Source organism: Gymnoscopelus braueri (genome assembly GCF_963280865.1).
Source record: "Gymnoscopelus braueri genome assembly, chromosome: 14".
NCBI classification, from domain to species: Eukaryota; Metazoa; Chordata; class Actinopteri; order Myctophiformes; family Myctophidae; genus Gymnoscopelus; species Gymnoscopelus braueri.
In genome coordinates, this window is record NC_137619.1 from 39,857,296 (window position 1) to 39,879,068 (window position 21,773).

Below are 21,773 nucleotides of genomic sequence, written 5' to 3' on the forward strand. Positions count from 1 at the left end.
GGGTCCTTGACATGAAAAAGTTTGAGAACCACTGATTATAGCAGGATTTATAAGACATTTGTAGAATCCCCCAGAAGCAAAGAGTTGAGTTACAAATGTTCGCTCTAAAAAAACAGTCAAAGATTTACACACATTTTCATGATTTAAAAAAGAATAGCAGATCTACAACTCGGTTCCGCACTTTGAGCTTGTTGATCTGCTATTTTTGAATAGCCAAAGAAATCTAAAAATGACACAGATTCTTTACCGGTTTTAATGGGTTAAAGGAAGTGGGCCAACATGCCGTAGTCTCTTTCAGAAAACATATCTCACACACAAAACCATACAAGCCCCATGAATGCGTGCGTGTGCCTTTCAGCTATAAGACACATGCACTCTTCTTTTTTTTTCCTTTTTTTTTGTGGATACCACGGCATGCACATATACACGGCATAAATATGTTCAACAAGAATGCTGTTGGCTTTGTTGAAAATGGCAGATCAGTCATGAAAGGGAAGGGGGCGTCTTTATTCATGTGACAGTCTGTGTTAGCTTACAATGTACACACACAGTGCTTGAGGCGCTGTCACTAAGAAGGAACCAGCAGGCAGAGAGCAGAACATCTGATTTGGTTTCCAAAGTTTTCTACTCTCTCTCCATCATGCATGTGGGCGTTAGATATTTCACATGTTGGTGAGAATGCATTGAAATGTTTTAGCTCCGAGAGCTTAGAGAAAGGGCGGCAATAGAGAAATTCTAAGTGTTCTATAATTGTAAGTTCCCTAAGTTGGAAACACTTCAATTTCAGTACAGTATCACAGGCCTGAGCCAAATACTTGGTAATCAAAAAGAATAGTCTACATGGGCAACTGGCGGCCACATGCGGCCCCCACCTTCACTTAACACATTGACTGCCAATCACGTAGATCTACGCGAACCTCCGTAAAGCCGCCACGTGCCAATCGCGTAGATCTACGTGAAGTGAAAAAAAAAAGAAAAAAAAATGTTTTTTTTTTCCAATTTCACCCAAAGACCAAGGAGATTTGATTAGTTGAAGATCTAGACTCCTATCCACCTCCTTGTTAACTTAAAACTTAAAAATGCTGTATTTCGGCTCCTGAGTACATTTTTTTTTCCAATGAAAAACTCTGGCACTGGCTAAAAAAATATGAAAATAATTCTGGCAGTTAATGTGTTAATGCGGCCCACAGGTTAATATTGGAATACTGATATATTATGATATTTCAGCTGTTCCAATTACAAATATGCAAACATGACCCGCTTTAATTACTTCAGTCTATATCAGTTGCTTAATGACTGGTATTACAATTATATTGTCCGTTTTTTATGTCCAATGTATTTGTATTTAAGTTCATTAAGTTAACGTATAACTAAATGCATTTGAAATTAAATAAAAATGTTACTTCCAGGATTCCAATTCAAAAATAGCAAAAACTAATTCAAGATTCCAATTCAAAAGTAACAAAAATAGCAGATCTACAAGTTCAAAACGCGTCGCGATGCGACACGTTTTGAGCTTGTAGATCTGCTATTTTTGCTACTTTTGTGTGACATACTAGAATGACCAAGTAGGCAGGGCATTCATTTACGAAAAAAGGTGAAAATATGGAGATAAAGAGGTTTCTGCCCGACAGTGTGCAACACTATGCAATGTGGCCACCCTGGAATGAGTTCGGAAATACAGTGGCCCTCTCCATCATCAAAGCTGCCCAACCCCTGATCTAAAAGCCCCTCTAGCGGCCCCTAGAGTTCATGCTGCTCCTTACATCCAACTGGATATTGGCCCAAGAGTTAGTGCAGAAGGAAAAGCCACGGGGGTCACCGATATCAGCAAGGGTTCGTCCTGGAATCTATCATGTGTGCCTCATCCAGATATGACATATTTCTGAAGTCGGAAGCAGGAAGTTAACACTTTCCTGGTTCACTCCAACAAAAGTCAGTGGGATTTTTTCCACTCTGGCACATTCGGTGCCAGAGTTTTATAAAAAAAAGTGCCAGAGATCTCAGCGTTTGTGACGCTACGCTGTTTACAGCTGCAGACTCCACGACGAGCACCCGATTGTAAACAATATATGCGTGCACGATGGTGGATGGTCCTGGCTAACGCCTGGAACAATAACATCTCTCACGCGAGTCACCATGGCGGAGTGATCGCGGATCGAAAATGACTCGTTTTCCCCACTGTAAAAAGTTAAGGAAATATGAGATAGAATGGGAGCGGACGGGAGCAATTTGTTTTGGCACGGTGATCCATCTGTCCCTTCCTTCTCAGAGCCACCGTGGGTGATTCCAGAGCTGCGCTAGCCCCCACTTTGTGAAAAAAAAAAAAAAAAAAACTAAAACATTGATTTCACGGAGATTCCCGGTTTTCGCACCCAATAATTGGATTTTTGATTATTGTTGAAAACAAGCTTTGTGGCAAATAAAAGTTCATGATACTTTATGAACGATTAGCTCCGCGAGATAATCTTCACAAAATTAACACCAGTTTGATGATTTTTTTTTAAGCTTAAATGCAAATCACCAGAAGTAAAAATCTAACCTTATTACGCTATGAATGAACTAGTGCACCGCGGTCCCAGGTCTTGAACGACATCACCGCCACGAATGCTTGTGAGACTTGGGGCGTGATGATGATGTAATGTAATGAATTGCATTTTTATGGCGCTTTTCTAAGTACTCAAACTTACTCAAAGGGCTTTACAATGGTTTCATTCATTCATACATTGGGAGATGAAGCGGCAAACAGTCAACGCCAGCGTCCTCACTTCCCACATTCACCCACCAATGGTGGCAAGCTAGCGCCGACCGATACATTGGAGGCAATGTAGGGTTCAGTGTCTTGCCAAAGAAAGGACACTTCGACATGTGGACAGGAGAAGCCGGGATTCGAACCGCCGCCCCACGGATCATTGAACGACCTGCTCTACCTCCTGAGCCACAGCCGCCCCAATGCACCCCATGCATGTAATGTGATGATGTAATGTCCCTGAGAACATTTGTAGTTACAGACTTAGAGAGGGAGAACAAGGAAGTGCAGTAGTGCAGTGGTTCTCAAACTTTTTCAGGTCAAGGACCCCCAAATTGATACTTATTAGCCCGCGGACCCCCATTTGAAAAGATATGCCAGGGACCCCCATAAGATACGATTTTTTATGGCTCTAGTAGTGATTCTCAACCATTTTAATTTCAAGGACCCCCTGTCTGACATGCATTAGGCTACGGACCGCCATTTAATGGCATTTCTATCGCTGGGACCCCAATTTATATTGTAAAATCAATGTTAATAATTTAACTCTGAGGGTGTCCATTTGGTTCCTAACTATCCATCATTTAGCTGGGGACCCCCTGGAACTCCCTCAGGGACCCCGGACCCCACTTTGAGAAACAATGCCGTGGTGCACACTGCTTAATAGTCATGTAACGATTCACTCAACTCACCATACCATTCCATATTCACGATACTAGGTTCAAGATACGATACGATTTTTTTGCAACGCGTTGTGAGCTTGTAGATCGGCTATTTTCAAATAGCCTATGTATAAAATAGGGCTGAAGTGGTTAATGTATGTTTTATAATATAATAATTTATATCTGAAAAGTAACTAGTAACTAAAGTTTTCAAATAATTGTAGTGGACAGTAAAAGTACAATATTTGCCTCTGAGATGTAGCGGAGTAGAAGTAAAAGTATTGGAAATTGGAAATACTCAAGTAAAGTACAAATATCTCAAAACTGTACTAAAGCAAATGTACTTAGTTTACTTTCCACCACTGCTTAGTTGTGCGCCGGTGTCGTTCAGCAGAAAACAGCCGGTTGAAATTCTTCTCAGGAGTTGGAGATTCTCTGAATGCCTCTCCTCCCTCCATCCCTGCCTCCGTTCCCTACCGGCTCATCCATCTCAATTTATCAGAGAGACATAAAAGAAATTCCTCCGCTAGCAAAACGCAATTGCGTGAAAGTAGCTTTTTTGATGTGATTGAAGAGCAATGTGAATCAACGTGACAATGAGAATGTGAGCAGCAAAATGCACCATCTAGCAAATATATCTGTCTACCATATAAGCCTCCCTTTTTATTACCTTTCACATTAACCCATTAAGACCGGGAACGCATCTGTGTGTCATTTTTTTTTATTTCTTTGGCTATTCGAAAAATAGCAGATATCCAGGCTCATAGCACGGCACAGAGTGCCGCGCTACAAGCTTGTAGATCTGCAATTTTTGTGTTTTAAAGCGAACATTTTTAACTCCGATCTGTGCTTCTGGGGCTCCCTGGAACAACATATTTTGAGATGGGGGGTCCGCGGCCAAATTACATATAATTTTAGGGGTCCTTGACATGGAAAGGTTGGAGCACCACTGATATAGCAACATATACTGTTAGGATTTAGAAAACATTTTTATACGTATTTGGCCACGGACCCCCATCTAAAAAATATTTTGTTCCAGGGACCCCCAGAAGCAAAGATTTTAGTTAAAAATTTTCGCTTTGAAAAAAGATTTGCACACAAAAAAATCATGATTTGAAAAAAAATTGCAGATCAACAAGCTCATAGCGCGGCATTCGGCCCCGAGCTATGAGCTTGTAGATCTGCTATTTTTTGAAAAATGTGTACAAATCTTTGAAGCCAAAGAAATCTAAAAATGACAAACAGATGCGTTACCGGTCTTAATGGGTTAAAAAGAAAGGGTACCAAGCTTTCTTTTTCCCCCAGATTGACAAGCTGCCTGGCCTTGGTTCTATATCACATCCACAGCAGGTGTCTCCTGTCACGTGTCACGGTGCAGATCCAAACGGACTTGGGTAATCCACCTGGTATGCAGCTGACTAACAAACGCCGTAGCACAGCGACCCAATCAAGCGAGGAAGTGACTGTGATGGAGAGATCACGCAGTAGGAATGCTTCGGCGGGTCCACTGGAAAGTATTATCAGTTTTTTTTGTGTGTTTTTGAAGCCTGACTCACTGAAACAAAATATAGGAGGCACCACATCTAAAACGTACTGCGTCTGATTCATATCATCACCGGAATGAAACATTAAGGCTAGCGGTGAGAAACCTTCACGCCGGCTGGAAACAGATTATACAGACCCACACGCGTGCATGCGTAACTGTGCATACTCATGGTCACACACACACACATACACACACACACACACCCTATAACACGTGCACAGTGCAAACGCAAGGTGTGTTAGACCAGTGGTTCTCAAACCTTTTCATGTCAAGGACCCCCAAATTGAAACGTATTAGCCCACAACCCCCATTTGAAAAGATATGCCAGGGACCCCCATAAGAGAAGATTTTTTTACGGCTCTAGTAGTGATTCTCAACCATTCTAATTTCAAGGACCCCCTGTCTGACATGCATTAGGCTACGGACCCCCATTTAATGGCATTTCTATCTCTGAGTTACAGACCCATAAGGGTCGCGCGGACCCCACTTTGGGAACCAAAGGTTGTGTTATACAACCTGTCAATGCTAAATAAAGGTCTAAAATAATTCACACACTCAGATTTAAAAACTATAATTTTGTTGATCAGCCATTCCTTTATTCCCTCTACGACAAATCTCTTTGCCGAAAATAGCCAATCTACAAGTTCACAAAGCGTTACAATGCGACCCTTTGTGAGCTTGTAGATTGTCTTATTTTCATTGAATGTTTGCCCCAGAATAGGACCTCTAGGGTTCTCATGTGGTTAAAAGAATGCTGAGGATGTTGCGGTGCACATAGTGAATGGAGTGTTGTTGTGGTATATATACCTGAGGTACTCACTGCAGTAGCATAAGGAGTCACTTTACAGGCATTCTCAGCCCAGCAGCCACAGCCATAATGAGCAGCCTGGAAACAGACAAAACACAGACAAATCCTCCGTGTTAATTTAACTAGAAGAGCGTACGAATGGAACCAAATGGACCTGTGACTGTTAACTGTGTAGACAAGACATGACATGTGAGTCTAAAGGAGGTGGAGTATAGTTCTTTAGAGTTAAAAGCTGCAATTCGTGACTTTAACGTCCGATGCAGGATTCAAACCCGGGTCCCCCTCCATGAGCGCAGAAATGGATAAAGGGGTTAAATTTGAACACATTTTCATGATTTTTCCCAAAATAGCAGATCTACAAGCTCATAGCGCGGCACTCGGTGCCGCGCTATGAGCTTGTATATCTGCTATTTTTGAATAGCCCAAAGTGTAAGATAATGGTAAAAGTCTAATGCTGAGCTAAGACAAATGGCCTGTTCAGGCAGAGGATATATTGCACTTTGAGCTCCATGCAATAGTAAATGTCAACCAGTAGTTGTCCTACTTCACCACAGGATACAAATATCTCAATAGAAGTGCAGGTAGACAGCCTCCAACCACCGCAGTTTTTATATTGTATTAATTAACATGCTCTACCACACAGATTGGTCAAAGTAAAGCTTTCCCCACAATACGCATGTTGGAGTTTAACCCAAAAAACAATGACCTGAGGCCGAGTCCACAAATGTCTTCTAAATCCCAACAGTTTTCTGAAAAAACGTATGTTTCTATATCAGTGGTTCTCAAACTTTTTCATGTCAAGGACCCCCAAAATGACGTGTATTTGGCCGCCGACCCCCATCTCAAAATGTTTTGTTCCAGGGACCCCCCAGAAGCAAAGAATAGAGTTAAAATGTTCGTTTAAACAATATATATTCAAAGATTTGCACACATTTTCACGATTTTTCAAAAATAGCAGATCTACAAGCTCGTAGCACGGCACTCGGTGCCGTGCCATGAGCTTGTATATCTGCTATTTTTGAATAGCTAAAGTGTAAAATAATGCTTTTTTAGCTCAAATGAAAAAGTGACACAGATGCGTTCCAGGTCTGGTCCAGGTTAAAGAATTCATGACATTCAGTTTTACAATCCCCTCCAGCGATCCATGGAAGTTTTTTTTCCCCTCTGATTTCTAAAGCCTTTTCAACTGCAATGAAAAAAATATATATTTGCTCTGCTATTTTTGAAACATTAAGAAAAAACATCGAAAAAGTTTTGAGAATTTTGTATTAATTTAGAATTTCCTTAACATAATATCTTCTCTTCTGGGGTCCCTGGCACAAAATATTTTCAGACGGGGGTCCGCGGCCAAATACATGTCAATTTGGGGGTCCTTGACTAGGGAAAAGTTTTGACAGCCACAATGCGGTCTCTAACCTGGCCCACCCTGCCTGGGTGTTTCATGGCTAAGCCGCCACTGGACACGGCCGCGGCGACATTCCCCTCCTGGTCAACAACAATGGCCCCCACTGTGTCCAGACACCCTGAGCCGTTCTCCTACACCGCAATGAGACACGTGAAGAAGAAGAAGAAGGGGAAAAAACTGTCAACAAAGGCCCTCACTGTGTCTTCTACACCATGGACACATAAAAGGTGGGCTCATAGCGCGGCACTAACTTGTAGATCTGCTATCTTTGAAAAATCGTGAACATTTGTGCAGATCTTTGAATATACACATTTTTTAAAGCGAACATTTGTAACTCAAAATCTTTGCGTCTGGGGGGTCCCTGGAACAAAACATTTTGAGATGGGGGTCCGCAGGCCAAATACATAGCTAAAAAGGACCACCCAAAATGATATGTATTTGGCCACCGACCCCCATCTCAAAATATGTTGTTCCACAGAAGCACAGACCAGAGTTAAAAATGTTGGCTTTTTTGCGTGGCATAAAGTCAAACTTCTTGTCAAAGGTGTAAAGAATAAGCAGTGTACATTCTGTTCAAGGTGGCTCAGCCACTTAGAATAAACAGACCAGAATGCCTTACTTATTCTACGTCATACGACCAAAATAGTCAATCTACGAGCTCACGTTACAAGCTCACTCCCACGTCGCAACGCGTCGCATCCTCTGAGCTTGTTAATCTGCATTTTGTTTGTGCGCGACGCCGTTAACGGAGTATAAATCAGGCGGAACCCATTAAAACCCGGTAAAGCGTCATTTTAAACTCTAAGGAATTATAACAGTGGTTTAGAACAGCGGTTCTCAAAAATAGCAGATATACAAGCTCACAGCTCACAGTATAAATCATTTTGAATTTGAACTTTTCCTCTGGGGGTCCCTGGCACAAAACATTTTCAGATGGGGGGTGGTCCGCAGCCAAAATACATCATCATTTTGGGGGTCCTTGGCCCATGAGTATGGTGATTTAGAAGGCATTTGTAGAATGGGCCCGGGTTAATGCTCCTAGCGGGCGAGAGATCCCTGGTTCAGATCTTACTCCATGTCTCCTCTCTGTCTCTGCCCTTGGTTTACTGTCTCTCTACGCTGAGGGATAAAAAATGCCAAAAATAAACAAAGTCGACATAGAAAGCTTGTCGTTGATGCAGAGCTTCACATCCTGAAGCGGACTGTCTCTTTGGAACGGACGTTTCCAACATTAACCCATTAAGACCGGGAAGCATCTGTGTGTCATTTTTTTGATTTCCTTGGCTATTCAAAAATAGCAGATCTACGTGCCGGGCTACGAGCTTGTAGATCTGGTATTTTTGAAAAATCGTGGAAAATGTGTGCAAATCTTTGAATATAATATGTATTTTTAAAGCATTTTTAACTCAAATCTTTGCTTCTGGGGGATTCTACAAATGTCTTCTAAATCCTAACAGTTTTATAAAAGAACATGTGTTGCTATACAGTGGTGCTCAAACTTTTTCATGTCAAGGACCCCAAGAATTATATGTATTTGGCCGCGGACCCCCCCATCTCAAAATATTTAGTTCGAGGGACCCCCATGAAGCAAAGATTTGAGTTAAAACATTTCACTTTAAAAACTATACATTCAAAGATTTGCAAAAATGTAGCAGATCTGCAAGCTTGTAGATCTGCTATTTTTGAATAGCCAAAGAAATCTAAAAATGACACACGGATGTGTTCCCGGTCGTAATGGGTTAACAAGAGCACGTTGTATGAGAAATTGATTAATCGCTCTTTCATCTCTCACTCGCTCGTCTCATCAAAAATGTATTGTTGCTCTTTCAAACATTTGTTTGCCTTTCCCTGATTACGGTTCACTTAGAAATGAACTTGTTTTTGGATAAGACGTGCGTGATGAGGCAAATGTTTGTGCGTGATTATATGACATTATGGTCAAAGATCGACTCTCTCTGAGAGAACAAAACATCGATCTCCGCTGTACTGACAATATATAAAAGCCTGGGGCAAAAAAAGGCAGAGATGGCTATAATATTTACCATACTTTCTTAAATAAGTCCTGCCTCGAGCCTCAGAAAGAGACAGTGACACTTATGCCTAATGTATACACGGTCATATCACTAAGTATAAATCAGGTTTTAGTTCACGTTACTTTTCAGTGCCCAAAAGACCATAGCTTATGGGCTAATTAGAAAATAATAATAAACATACTGTAGTCATTAATGACTATACAAGTAGTCGCGCACACACACACACAAACTAACCACTATATCACATCAGCTTTTCTTTTTTCCCAACACATGAAACAGGTGCTTGTATCTATCCAAAAAAAAAAGAGAAAAGAATGGGAACATTTTTATGGCTTGGCACACGGAGGGAGAAAATTAAAACCAGGCCTGCTGCAATCAACACAATCATAGGATCCACATGAATCTCTATAACATGGTCCTAATTTTAACCCATTAAGACCGGGAACGCATCCGTGTCAGTCAGACTCACTTTAGATTTCTTTGGCTATTCAAAAATAGCGGACCTACAAGCTCATAGTGCTATGAGCGTGTAGGTCTTTGCTATTTTTTTTATAAATCATATTTTTTTTTTGCAAATCTTTGAATATATATATATCTTTAAAGCGAACATTTGTCAAATTTTTGCTTCTGGGGGGTCTCTGGAACGAAATATTTTGAGTTGGGGGATCCGCAACCAAATACATATAGTTTTGGGGGACCTTGACATGAAAAAGGTTTGAGAACCACTGATATTATAGCAACATAAGTGTTTCAGAAAACTATCTGTAGACGATATTTGCAGAATCAGCCTCAGGTCTTGATGGGTTAAAAGAAATTGGGGTCGTTATATTAATACCTGTACTGCTTGACTGAAATGTGAAGGTAAGATGACAAAACAACAGTGGGTGGCTTGTTAATGTTTGATTTCAGCATCAGATAGCTGTTTGTAATAAAAGACCATCAGTAGCTGCCATGTACTTACAAGTCTGGGTGAATTTAGCGTTTTGGTTTGTTGAATCAGACAGCGAGTTCAACCGGCCAAAATAGCAACATATTAATCATTAATAGGTCAAGTGGGTTTACATAAACATTCGAGCACCAAAAGGCTTTTTAATCCTAATTAGGGTAAGTAGCACTTTGACACCTAAATCAATCACATAAGACACTAACTTGCCCAAGACAACAAACAGCTGACCTAAGTTGTTATTCCAGTTTCTTTTTAATGAATATCTCCTTCAATTGTAGAGGATTAATCAAATTTAACTGCGTAAACGATAACAATGCGTATGAAACCAAAACCCGAGCGACGTGCCAAGCCGAGGCCTTTTGTGCGTTCTAATCCATTAACTACTATGCGCATTCCAAGCTACATAAACACTCCCTCTTATGATCCTATTAGGAATGGAAAAACGTGTAGGTGATTAAAAGACTTAATCCAGAATTCAGTGAACAGCGTGGCAGTATTTTAGAAGAATATTTCTGTGTGTCTAATCATCAATCCACTCATGGTCTCCACCAGGCCGAAAGGCATGGCGAGAGAGTATGTTTTACGCCCTGTCCGCCAGTCCGTGTGTCCGTCCGTCCGTCCGTCCGTCCGTGTGTCCTGTCCGTGTGCAACCAGCTAATCTCAGGCACCGTTCCCGGTCGCTGCGAAACTGTGCACACACACACACTCCCTGGATGTTCAATTCAGAACCGCTGCCCCAAATGTTTTACATGGGCCTGTTATAGCGCCACCAGGAGGCCGATTTGTGCAAAAACCCATTTTTTTATATTACTCCTACAGATTTTATCCAAACGTCATGCAAATCGGTACACAGTATCTCTATAGTCATGTGATCAACACGGATCTGTCAGATTTCCCATATTCCATCCTGATTGGCTAAGGTTGGCTTCCAAAGTTTGCAGGATTGGTCAGTTTTGAACAAAATGCCTCAAACTATACACGCATCTTGCGATTTCCGTGAAATTTCACACGCACATTCCCACTAGGTCGAGGAAGAAATGCCACCCTTTTCACATTGGCCTGTTGTAGCGCCACCAGCAGGTCTAATTTAGCAAAACACATTTTTGGAACAAAATGCATCAAATCATGAATTCAGTGTTCGATTGCCGTGAAAGGTCTAAGAATAAATGGCACCCTTTTCACATTGGCCTATTATAGCGCCACCAGGAGGCACAATAACATACCTGACCTGGCGGAGACCTGTGCTCCGAGGAGCACTTTTTCTAGTTTTCATACTTATTTACTTCAGAGCGGCTGACAGTGTTTGAGGGTTATTCTGAAAACAGTTAGTTGAGGTGTGTGTTTGCTCTGACACTAAATGATAACTGTATTACTCTGATATAGCTGCTGATTTGTAGATTATCAAGCCATAAACATGATCGACTGTACAGTACTGTATCGGCCTGAACCGCTAGTTTACTAAATTTAGCATTATTTTGTGGCCAGTAAGAACTTTGCCTGGCTGGTAGTTTAATCTACCTGCCGCTTTAGCTGGCTGGCTTATGGCAGCAAGTATAACTACTTATGCCCTATATCATACTTTGTCGTATGCCGGTGTAGCACAGCAACAAATAGGCGATCTACAAGCTCACAATGCATTGCGATGCGACGATTTCAATTCTCCTATTAAAAAGGAGTAGTTCACCCAAAATATGACTTATTTTCTATCAATTACACACCCCATGAAGCCTTGAATTCATGGATTTCTTTTAGTTTTTGCCGCATTCCTAAGCCAATAATTTGATGACCGGGTGTATTTCCGGTAGGAGACGCAAAGAGTCTACTTTGTGTCTCCTACCGGATACATTAGGCATGTTGAGGTGTGCAATTGATAGAAAATACGTATTTTTTTGGGTGAACTACTCCTTTAAGGACATACCCAAAATAGTAATAAAGAAATAAATTAAAGAGATGGACCACATGAAACCCTAGTGTATCTATTCTGGGCCATGCCATAGTACAGTAGGTGAAAACATAAGCCCTTTTTGACAAGAGATTGTCAAAAATGGGGGGAAAGTCAACTGAAGTATATAGGAATCAAAAGGCTTTTACAAACAGCCAGTGGTGGAAAGTAACTAAGTATATTTACTCAAGTACTGTACTTAAGTACAATTTTAAGGTACTTTTACTTTACTGGAGTATTTCCAATTGTCTGTACTTTTACTTCTACTCCACTAGATCTCAGAGGCAAATATTGTACTTTTACTCCAGTACAATTATTTGAAAACTTTAGTTACTAGTTACTTTGCAGATATAAATCATTATATTATAAAACATACATTAACCACTTTAGCCCTATTTCATACCTAGGCTATTTGAAAATAGGCGATCTACAAGTTCACAACGCGTCGCATCGCGACGCGTTATGAACTTGTAGATCTGCTATTTTCAAATATTTTAGTACTTTTACTTTTGGTACTTTAAGTACATTTTGATACCAATACTTTCGTACTTTTACTCAAGTAAATTTTGAATTCCGGACTATTACTTGCAACGGAGTACTTCTACATTGCAGTATTGATACTTTTACTTAACCCATTAAGACCTGGAACTGTGTCATTTTTAGATTTGAGCTCAAAAGCATTATTTTACACTTTGGGCTATTCAAAAATAGCAGATATACAAGCTCGTAGCGCGGCACCGAGTGCCGCGCTACGAGCTTGTAGATCTGCTATTTATGAAAAACCGTGAAAATGTGTGCAAATCTTTGAATATGTATATTTTTAAAGCGAACATTTTTAACTCAAATCTTTGCTTCTGGGGGTCCCTGCTACAAAATATTTTGATGGGGGTCCGCGGCCAAATACATATCATTTTGGGGGTCCTTGACATGAAAAAGATTGAGCACCACTGATATAGAAACATGCGTTTTTCAGAATTCTGCTGAGATTTAGGAGACATGTAGAATCGGCTTCAGGTCTCAATGGGTTAAGTAAAAAATGTGAGTACTTTTTCCACCACTGCAGACAGCATAAGGTTATGGCAAACAAATATGCATAACAGTATTTTCAATCTGTCAGCCTGCGTGTGTGTGTGTATACGTGTGCATGAGTGTGTGTTTGTGTTTGCATAATTGAGGTTCTCTCCACACACTCCTGTTACGTCCAGGTCATTATTATCCCTCCTCAGAGGCCACCGGCAGCCTTTGGATTAGAGGACTATACAGATGTTAGCCCTTTTCTCAGCGGTGTAATAATGTCAAGACAAATGCGTCCGCTGCACACTGCACTTATAGGACCAATTAAAGCAGGGCAGCAGGATGGGGTGGTGGTGGTGGGATACTGAACCTTTAACTCCACTGAAAAAAACCTCATTTAACACTTACTGTAGCATCCTCTGTTTCTATACACACATACACCCACACACACACGTTGGTACTATATTTATCAAATAATTTTTTAACCCATTCAATCCCGGAATGCATACTGTGTCATTTTTAGATGTCTTTGGCTATTCAAAAATAGCAAATCTACAAGCTCATAGCGCGGCACCGAGTGCCGCGCTATGAGCTTGTAGATCTGCTATGTTTGAGGAAAATACATCGTGAAAATGAGTGCAAATCTTTGAATATATATACACACACACACACACACACACACACACACACAGTACACAGTACACACACACACACACACACACACACACACACACACACAGTTAACTCAAATCTTTGCTTCTGGGGGTCCCTGGAACAAACTATTTTGAGATGGGGGGTCAGTGGCTAAATACATATCATTTTGGGGGTCCTTGACATTTCAGTTTTTTTTACTGTTAGGATTTAGAAGACATTTGTAGAATCCCCCAAAAAATAAGATTTAAAGTTAAAAGAATTTCCTTTAAAAATATATATATATATTCAAAGATTTGCAAAAATGTTCCAAGATTTTTCAAAAATAGCAGATATACAAGCCCATGGCGCTCTAGGAGCTTGTATATCTGCTATTTTTATCCAAAGAAAAACACAGATTCTTTCCCAGTCTTAATGGGTTGAGACATGATATCGTAAACACTTCGCCAAATTGTGGTCACACACTGGCAAGAAACAGCAAACACACTGAGGGACATAATAATCACAGTATGCCGCAGAGCTACAAAACGCTTCAACTTGAAAATAATAAATACAAAAATGGGTTTGAATTTGCTATGCATCCTTACTTCAAAAAACAAGCAGATCAGTGAACAGGCCTCCTTTTTTTCTTTTCTTTTCTTTGTTTTGAACACATGCTGAGCGCAGAAACATTTAGCTTGAGGTTTGGCACTACCGTAATTGATTTTGCATAAAAGAATAAGTCATTCCGCCTTCATGCATTTTTCCAGACGCATGCATACACGTCTCAGAGCAGACATGTGTTTTTTTTTTTTTACCAATGATGAATCAGACTTACGCTTGTGGATACCCTCACACAAGCCGTTAAAAAAATATGATCGTAAGCACATTTCATGAACAAGGCCCAATGTCTATTTCTCAAATTCTATTGCATTTGTGGGGACATTTGGGTCTCACTAGTACAATAAAACACACACACACACACACACACACACACACACACACACACACACACACACACACACACACACACACACACACACACACACACACACACACACACACACACACACACACACACACACACACACACACACACACACACACACACACACACACACACTCTAGAGTTCTCAACAGGCCTGAAAATTAAGGCCAGGCCCTAACTGGGCCCTACTGGGCCGGCCCGAGGCTCAGCCCGGCCCGAACAATTACCATACTCGAACAACCCGAACAGGTGTCATTATGTGCTTAATGTCCTCAAAGTCACTCATCCAACAAGCTTTGAATTGAGTAGATTGGACCTTCCATTCCAGAGATAATGGCCGAAACATCTTGAAAACAGCCACGTTAGCAGATTTTTGATCGCCGATTTTCGAGTTTTGGCCATTGTCGCCCGTTTTCTTTAATAACACGGGCTAGGAAGGTCGGACGGCGACAAACTAGGTCCCAGAGTAACGTTCATCCGGCCCGACTAATTAGCATAGATTTTGGACCCGGGGTCGGGTAGGGTCGGGTTCGTTGAGAACACACACACACACACACACACACACACACACACACACACACACACACACAGGCAGCACTTAAAATTAAGCGACGATTACACCATTAGGAAACTGAGGCAAAAACATACAGTATAATGAATCAGACTCACTAAGTATTGATACTCACGTTCTCGTTTGATTGTCGTCTTTTCTTTGTCTGGTTAGGTCCTGTGTCCATCTTCTCCGCCAGCTCCATCTTGCGTTTGTTCCTCTTGTATGCCGATAGGCTGAACTCTGTGAGAGAGGGCATTCAAATACATCAATAAAACCTTTTTTTTTACTTTGTTGTATGACAGTATCGCACCAAAATGCCAAAACATTACAACACGTTGCAAGATGTTGTGAGCTTCTAGATCTGATATTTTTTGCCAATTTTTGAAAACTTTGGACCAAGAACCACCCATTTCACTTTTTAATTGCATGCCAAAAGCCCAGCCACGAGCTGTCTTGACAATGAGAAAACAGAGAGAACAGTGTTAGGTATTCTGTCAGGGCTCAATGCACCGAAATACAGGACAGTTAGAATGGACAGGGATCTAAAAAACATGACACATTTCTGAAGGGTCCCATGGCTTTCAGCAGGTATGCTGTTGAAAATGGGGTCTTTTCTGGTCCCTGGGAGAGAGGAAATTCCAATTCCCACTCAGCTATGGCGACCCCACAGAAAACCTGTTCTTGCTAAATCTATTCATCAAAGAGATGTAAGGGAATTAAACTTGTGCTGGTGTGGGGTTCCGAAAGCTCACTGCAATTCAACTGAATGCAGTCAAATTATTGGAATGCATAGCTTGTATATCTGCTATGTTTGAATAGCCAACGCAAAAAATCTAAACATGACACTTTCCCGGTTTTAATGGGCTAATAACGAAAGCACCATTTAAGCCAAAGCATCCCCGATCTGGGCATGTCAGAACGTTTGGCGAAAAATAGCAGAGCTACAAGCTAACGACACACTGCGTTGCAACACGCTGTGAACTTATAGAGCGGCTATTTTCGTCGAAGACGATATGAAGACTTTTTTAATTCTAAAGCCTAATTTATAACGAAAACGCAATATATACAAGCTCATAACACGTCGCATCGTACATGTTGTGAGCTTGTAGATCTGCTTTTTCCCGGCGTGTGACACCATCGCACGACAGATATAATATATAAATATAAATTAAGCATAAAGAAAGACATGACGAAGCATGAACCTGACATTTTAGCAAATGGCTTTTTTTCCCCCCGTAAATGAATGCCCGTAATCCTAACCCCTGGTACCTCCCCCCCCCCCCCCCCCCCTCCCCCCAAGGACCCCCGGACCACACTTTGAGAACCAATGGTGTGTAGAATATGGGTGAATCGGTACTCAAATGCTTACTGGTAGCCATCTTCTCTGACAGGCAGGGTGGTATTCCATGGGTCACAGCCCAGTCATGTGCTCCTCGTCCCACTAGAAAACTGACAACAGAAAGAAGAGAAACCGTGTCAGTAATGGCTAATCTAATAATATCAAACGTGTATGTATTAATGTATTAACTAAAGTGGACAGTCACCAGGGGGGGATTCTCCCAGCTGATAGCTTTCCTTTCTGTGCTTCACTTAGCAGACGGTTTGCCACTAAGACTGGGTTCTTAATACCTGCAAGAAAAGGCAAAAAGTATCAGTGTTGAGAAGAGTTCATGCCATGATTGTATTATATCATAACAAGTAAATGAATAACAACCTTTGACTTTGTCTAAAATACCAGACCTGAACAATCTAAAGCCTCAGGAAATATAGTAGATGCATGCAAATGCATGCAAATGTCAGGATTCTTATTAATAGAAAGGAACTATTGTAATATTTATATGATTTATTTTAAAACTATGATCATCTACCTCGACACTAGTACAAGCACGACAGATCCAGTAGCACTATAATATTTTTTGGGGTCAGATATAAAAGAGCTAAACGATCCCAGGATTGTCGGTCATTAAAGTGCATCTGCTCTGGTCTCAACCTTAGATCCAAAACAGCTTTAAATGTTTAATGTTCAGTGTTAAAGAAGTGTTAAAGAAGAATAATGGATGCATTCTAGTAGTTTGAACCTCCCTTCTGTTCTCCTTTGTGAGCTGGAAGATATTTCATATTAAACTAGAAAAAGTGCTCCTCGGAGCACAGGTCTCCGCCAGGTCAGGTACGTTATTGTGGCCTCCTGGTGGCGCTATAATAGGCCAATGTGAAAAGGGTGTCATTTCTTCTTATGCTTTTCACGGCAATCAGACACTGCATTCATGATTTGAGGCTTTTGTTCCAAAAATGTGTTTTGCTAAATTAGACCTAAAACAGGCCAATGTGAGGGTGGCATTTCTTCCTCGGCCTAGTTGGAATGTGCGTGTGAAATGTAACGGAAATCGCAAAATGCGTTCATGATTTGAGGCATTTTGTTCAAAACGGACCAATCCAGCAAACTTTGGAGGCCAACCTTAGCCAATGAGGATGGAATATGGAAAATCGGACAGATCCGTGTTGATCACATGACTATAGAGGTACTGTGCACCGATTTGCATGACATTTGGATAAAATCTGTAGGAGTAAATGGGTTTTGCACAAATCGGCCTCCTGGTGGCGCTATAACAGGTCTATGTGAAAAAAATTAATTGGCATCCAGGGAGTGTGTGTGCACAGTTTGGGAGCGAGCGGGCCAACGGTGTCGGAGATTAGCCACTCGCAGACAGACGGACACACTTGGAGAAGTGTGTCCGTGCTTGGAGAACTGCACGGACAGTGCTTGGAGAACTGTTGTATGAAAGCAACATCACACTCAAGTTCATGTTCTCGTACTGCATTATGAGCACGACTGTGATAATTATGTTTGACAGAATCATGTGTAAGACCGAATCGAAGTCATGCTGATATACAGTACAGGCAGATCCTGATTGTGAAATCACTTAATTATGCATTGTCAGGATCATGTTCAGTTTCACAGTCCAGAATCTCTAGAAACCTACAACAAATTTGGCATGCATTACACTGCAGAAATCAAACCTCAATTTTCATAACAAGAACTAAATAAGAATCTCTCAATTTCAAGTCTAGGCAAAATAATCTTAGTAAGATCTTTGTTTTCTATGAATTACGATATATATTCGTAATATATTTGCTTATTAAGGCAGCAGTGTTAGCAGTGTTTAACACTTCAAATAGCCATACTTCGGTGACCATTGCTCTCATCAGCGCTACCCTGGAAAATGTAGTAGTTAAAAAGCAGCTTACTGAATTGAATAAAGAGAAAACATGGGATGCATGGCTCATGCATCCCATCTAGCCTGAGAATCTTTCATTCATCAAGTCTAAATGTTAAGCTAACTGTTAGGAACAGTAACAAAAACAATCTGTTGTCTTTTTGACTAAATGTCAAATGCCCACTTTGAACCCTAGGCTTTTCTTTCTTTCTTTCTTTCTTTTCTCTCTCTCTCCCTCTCTTTGCTGGAGGCCTTAGACTCCAAACCCTTTGCAAGTATCTGCTGATGTAAGCACATACGCAAAGAGTCCTCCATGTCCTCCAGGTAAAGACTGGGTGGTCCAACTATAATAAATGATGATGCCAGTGGTTTCCTATAAAACAAAGATATGGCAGAAACTAGATCTATGAAGAACGTGAGATCCATAGCGGTTGGGCCGGGCTTTATACTTCTTTCAGGTGATTCTACTTGTACTAAGATATAACATTTAGAGAGATCTTCTGTTACGCACCACTTATAGAGCCAACAGCTCCATAGTGCAGCGACTTCCCATCCATGATGCTTGCGTCACACTCGATCTCTCCAGATAGATTCAAGTTGGAGCCCATCCCAGCATTTGTAAAAGGAGAGTCCTAAGTAAAGAGCAAAAACAAAACAAACAGTTAAAATTGATCATATTTTCATTTTCTTCATTCATTCATTTATTTATTTCGAACATATTAAAAATATAAAATGAAGAAAAGACAAAGGAAATAAAAGGGAAATATTTGATTTAAAAAAACTGTGCCAAAATTATTTTAACGTCATTTGATGACCAGCCGGACCGGTAGGCAGCGGTTCCGGTAGGAGACACAAAGGACACTCTTTTTGTCTTCTACCGGAACCGCTGCCGGTCATCAAATTATTGGTTTAGGAATGCGACAAAAACAAACAAATATCCAAGGGGTGACTAATCGATAGAAAACAAGTCATTTTGGGGTTAACTATCCCTTTAAGCTAGTGTTGCACGTCCGTGTGTTTTACCGTTGCTGGGTCTCCAATAGATAAAACTCAATTCAAATGAGTGCTGGTGATCTTTTTTGAGCGAGTAAGTGTTGCATCCTTTGGTTCCCCTTTCCCCTTCATTAGAGTATGATTATTACCTTCTAGAAGATTGTTATAGTGCTAGATCATTGCTAGATTGTTAACTTCCAGAAGTGCGTCAGCATTTGGTTGTCTTACCCCGAAGGGCTGAGTTGCAGGCTGCTATGGATAAATGTTCATATTTGCTTGAGTGACACATATTTTTTTCTGTGTAGTCTGAGTTATGCTGCTTGCACAAGCAATATGAACAAAAATGGTATACTTTCATGTATAAATGCCATTGCTACTAGATGAATAACATTACAGAGTACTATATGATAACTTTATTTATAACTTTATACATAACTTGCGGATTATACCAGTGTCAGTCTACTTTATGTGGATTATGCAGTCGACACACACCGACATGTTGCGCCTTAATCCCATGTATAATGCACTGACTTTTGTCTTTTTATTGTGTGGTTTTCTATCACCTTAACGTCCATAAGTACTGTATATCATGCAGAGTATAAATCTGCTGCTATGCTCACGCACCTCTATATCCTATCTCAGGTACTTGTGTAAATATGTAGATAACTTTTTTTTTTGTTCTCTTGTTTGATCTCCTTTCCCACTTGCCCCCCTCTTCTTCTTCCCCTTTTTTTCTATGGAAATAACGATACGATGGGAACTATGCACAAAAACGAATTTCACCCACTTTTTTACTTCTGTTAACTTGTGATGTGACAATAAAGCTGATTCTGATTATTGATATACTTAGTTTCTTACTTAGTTTACAATTTTAATCTCCCTCCTGGATTAAATACTTGTGTTATTGTTGTAAACCAGTTTGAAACTGATTATTAAGGATGTAACTGAGACAACGGACGCACACACGCACACAAATTACAACAGCAAAAACTATAAAAAATAAACAAAAAGACAGAGAAACAAGAGATCCACAGCATAAATGGATGGGGAAAAAGAGAGATGAAAAGGTTACTCTTACAAGGAATGCTTACATAAGCGTAAGCAACTGCTTACCTCACTGCACATATATCTCATATCACATATTTTTGCAGAGCAGCTGCAGAACTAGACAGTTCATCAATGTCATGGTTTCAGCCCAACTTGCCCTGGGGATGCTCCTCCCTTATATTAATCATATGTATCATATACTATCATATTTTTATCAAAATAATGAACATCCATAATTCACATATTGGCTGTTTTACATCAGCACATACCTGTATAGGTTTTAAAATTACCAGTACATTTCCGCCAACTTTATTTTTGTCTGTTACGTTGATCTGAGCCTGAAGAGTTTTATTGTATTTATTTTTTAAATTAGACACCTAGTGTGTGTTCACTGCTGTGTGTGTTTGAGATAGGCATTAACTTGTGACCAACCTCGAGTTCAACCAGGGCTGCAGCCACTGCTTCCACTGCCAGAGCACCAGCCTTGAGTCTATCCACAGCCTGCAAACGACAACATCATTATGTCAAGCACAGCTTGATGGACGACAATTCAGCACAGAATATAACTTTTTTATTTCTTTTAAATAGCCTAATTTGAGAGGAGGGAGGAGTATTTATTGCTCTCCAGAGTGGAGTGCATGCACCCAAGCGATGGCTGCTCAAACATCCCAAACAGAATCGTTAATGAAATCTAGTTTTTCTTTATACAAATATCGGTCAAAACTCCGGAAATCTCCAAAATCAGGATCAGCATTGGATAAAAAGAAATCTTGCATCAGCCGGGCTCTAATCGAAAGCACATTTCCCAAGACTTTGTAAAAGGTTTAGTGACTTTTTGTGTGGAAATATTGTGAAAATGACTTACTCTCTGGCAAGCTCTTTTGCACACATGCTTGTACTCCTTGGCTTTAGATTCTGAGTGGTATCCTGCTCCTGAAAGAAAATTGTATGAAAAGGACATCATTTAACCACATGGACCCTAGCGTCCCTCTTCAATCTGGACATAATTGGTGAATATTTGGCACAAATAGTACAGTTCAGATGTGTCGGCTATATTTTCAGTGAAGCAAGGGATATGGTGAAGAGGGGAAAAAGGAGTTGGTCATGTCAACAAATTATTTAAAGGCAGGGTAAGGGATTTTCTCTGGTTAAAATAAGTGTTAAATAGCTCTATATTCTGATAGTACTCATTGCAATAGAGTGTTTGTTCAGTAACAGGAGTCTCCATGTCTCTCCAGCTCT

General features: G+C 40.5%; 1 protein-coding gene across 2 annotated transcripts in view; it reads right to left on the reverse strand.

Moving 5' to 3' along the window:
- tasp1 (taspase, threonine aspartase, 1) overlaps positions 1 to 21,773 on the reverse strand; it is a 197,558-nt gene that overhangs the window by 31,128 nt on the left and 144,657 nt on the right. For both annotated transcript variants that reach the window (XM_080448591.1, XM_080448590.1), the window contains exons 3-10: positions 21,397 to 21,464; positions 20,964 to 21,032; positions 19,003 to 19,123; positions 16,821 to 16,905; positions 16,646 to 16,725; positions 15,410 to 15,516; positions 7,182 to 7,301; positions 5,765 to 5,843 (exon numbers count right to left, since the gene is read on the reverse strand). In XM_080448591.1, coding sequence (XP_080304717.1) covers positions 5,765 to 5,843; positions 7,182 to 7,301; positions 15,410 to 15,516; positions 16,646 to 16,725; positions 16,821 to 16,905; positions 19,003 to 19,123; positions 20,964 to 21,032; positions 21,397 to 21,464 — 729 coding nt within the window. The remainder of the gene's footprint in view (positions 1 to 5,764; positions 5,844 to 7,181; positions 7,302 to 15,409; positions 15,517 to 16,645; positions 16,726 to 16,820; positions 16,906 to 19,002; positions 19,124 to 20,963; positions 21,033 to 21,396; positions 21,465 to 21,773) is intronic.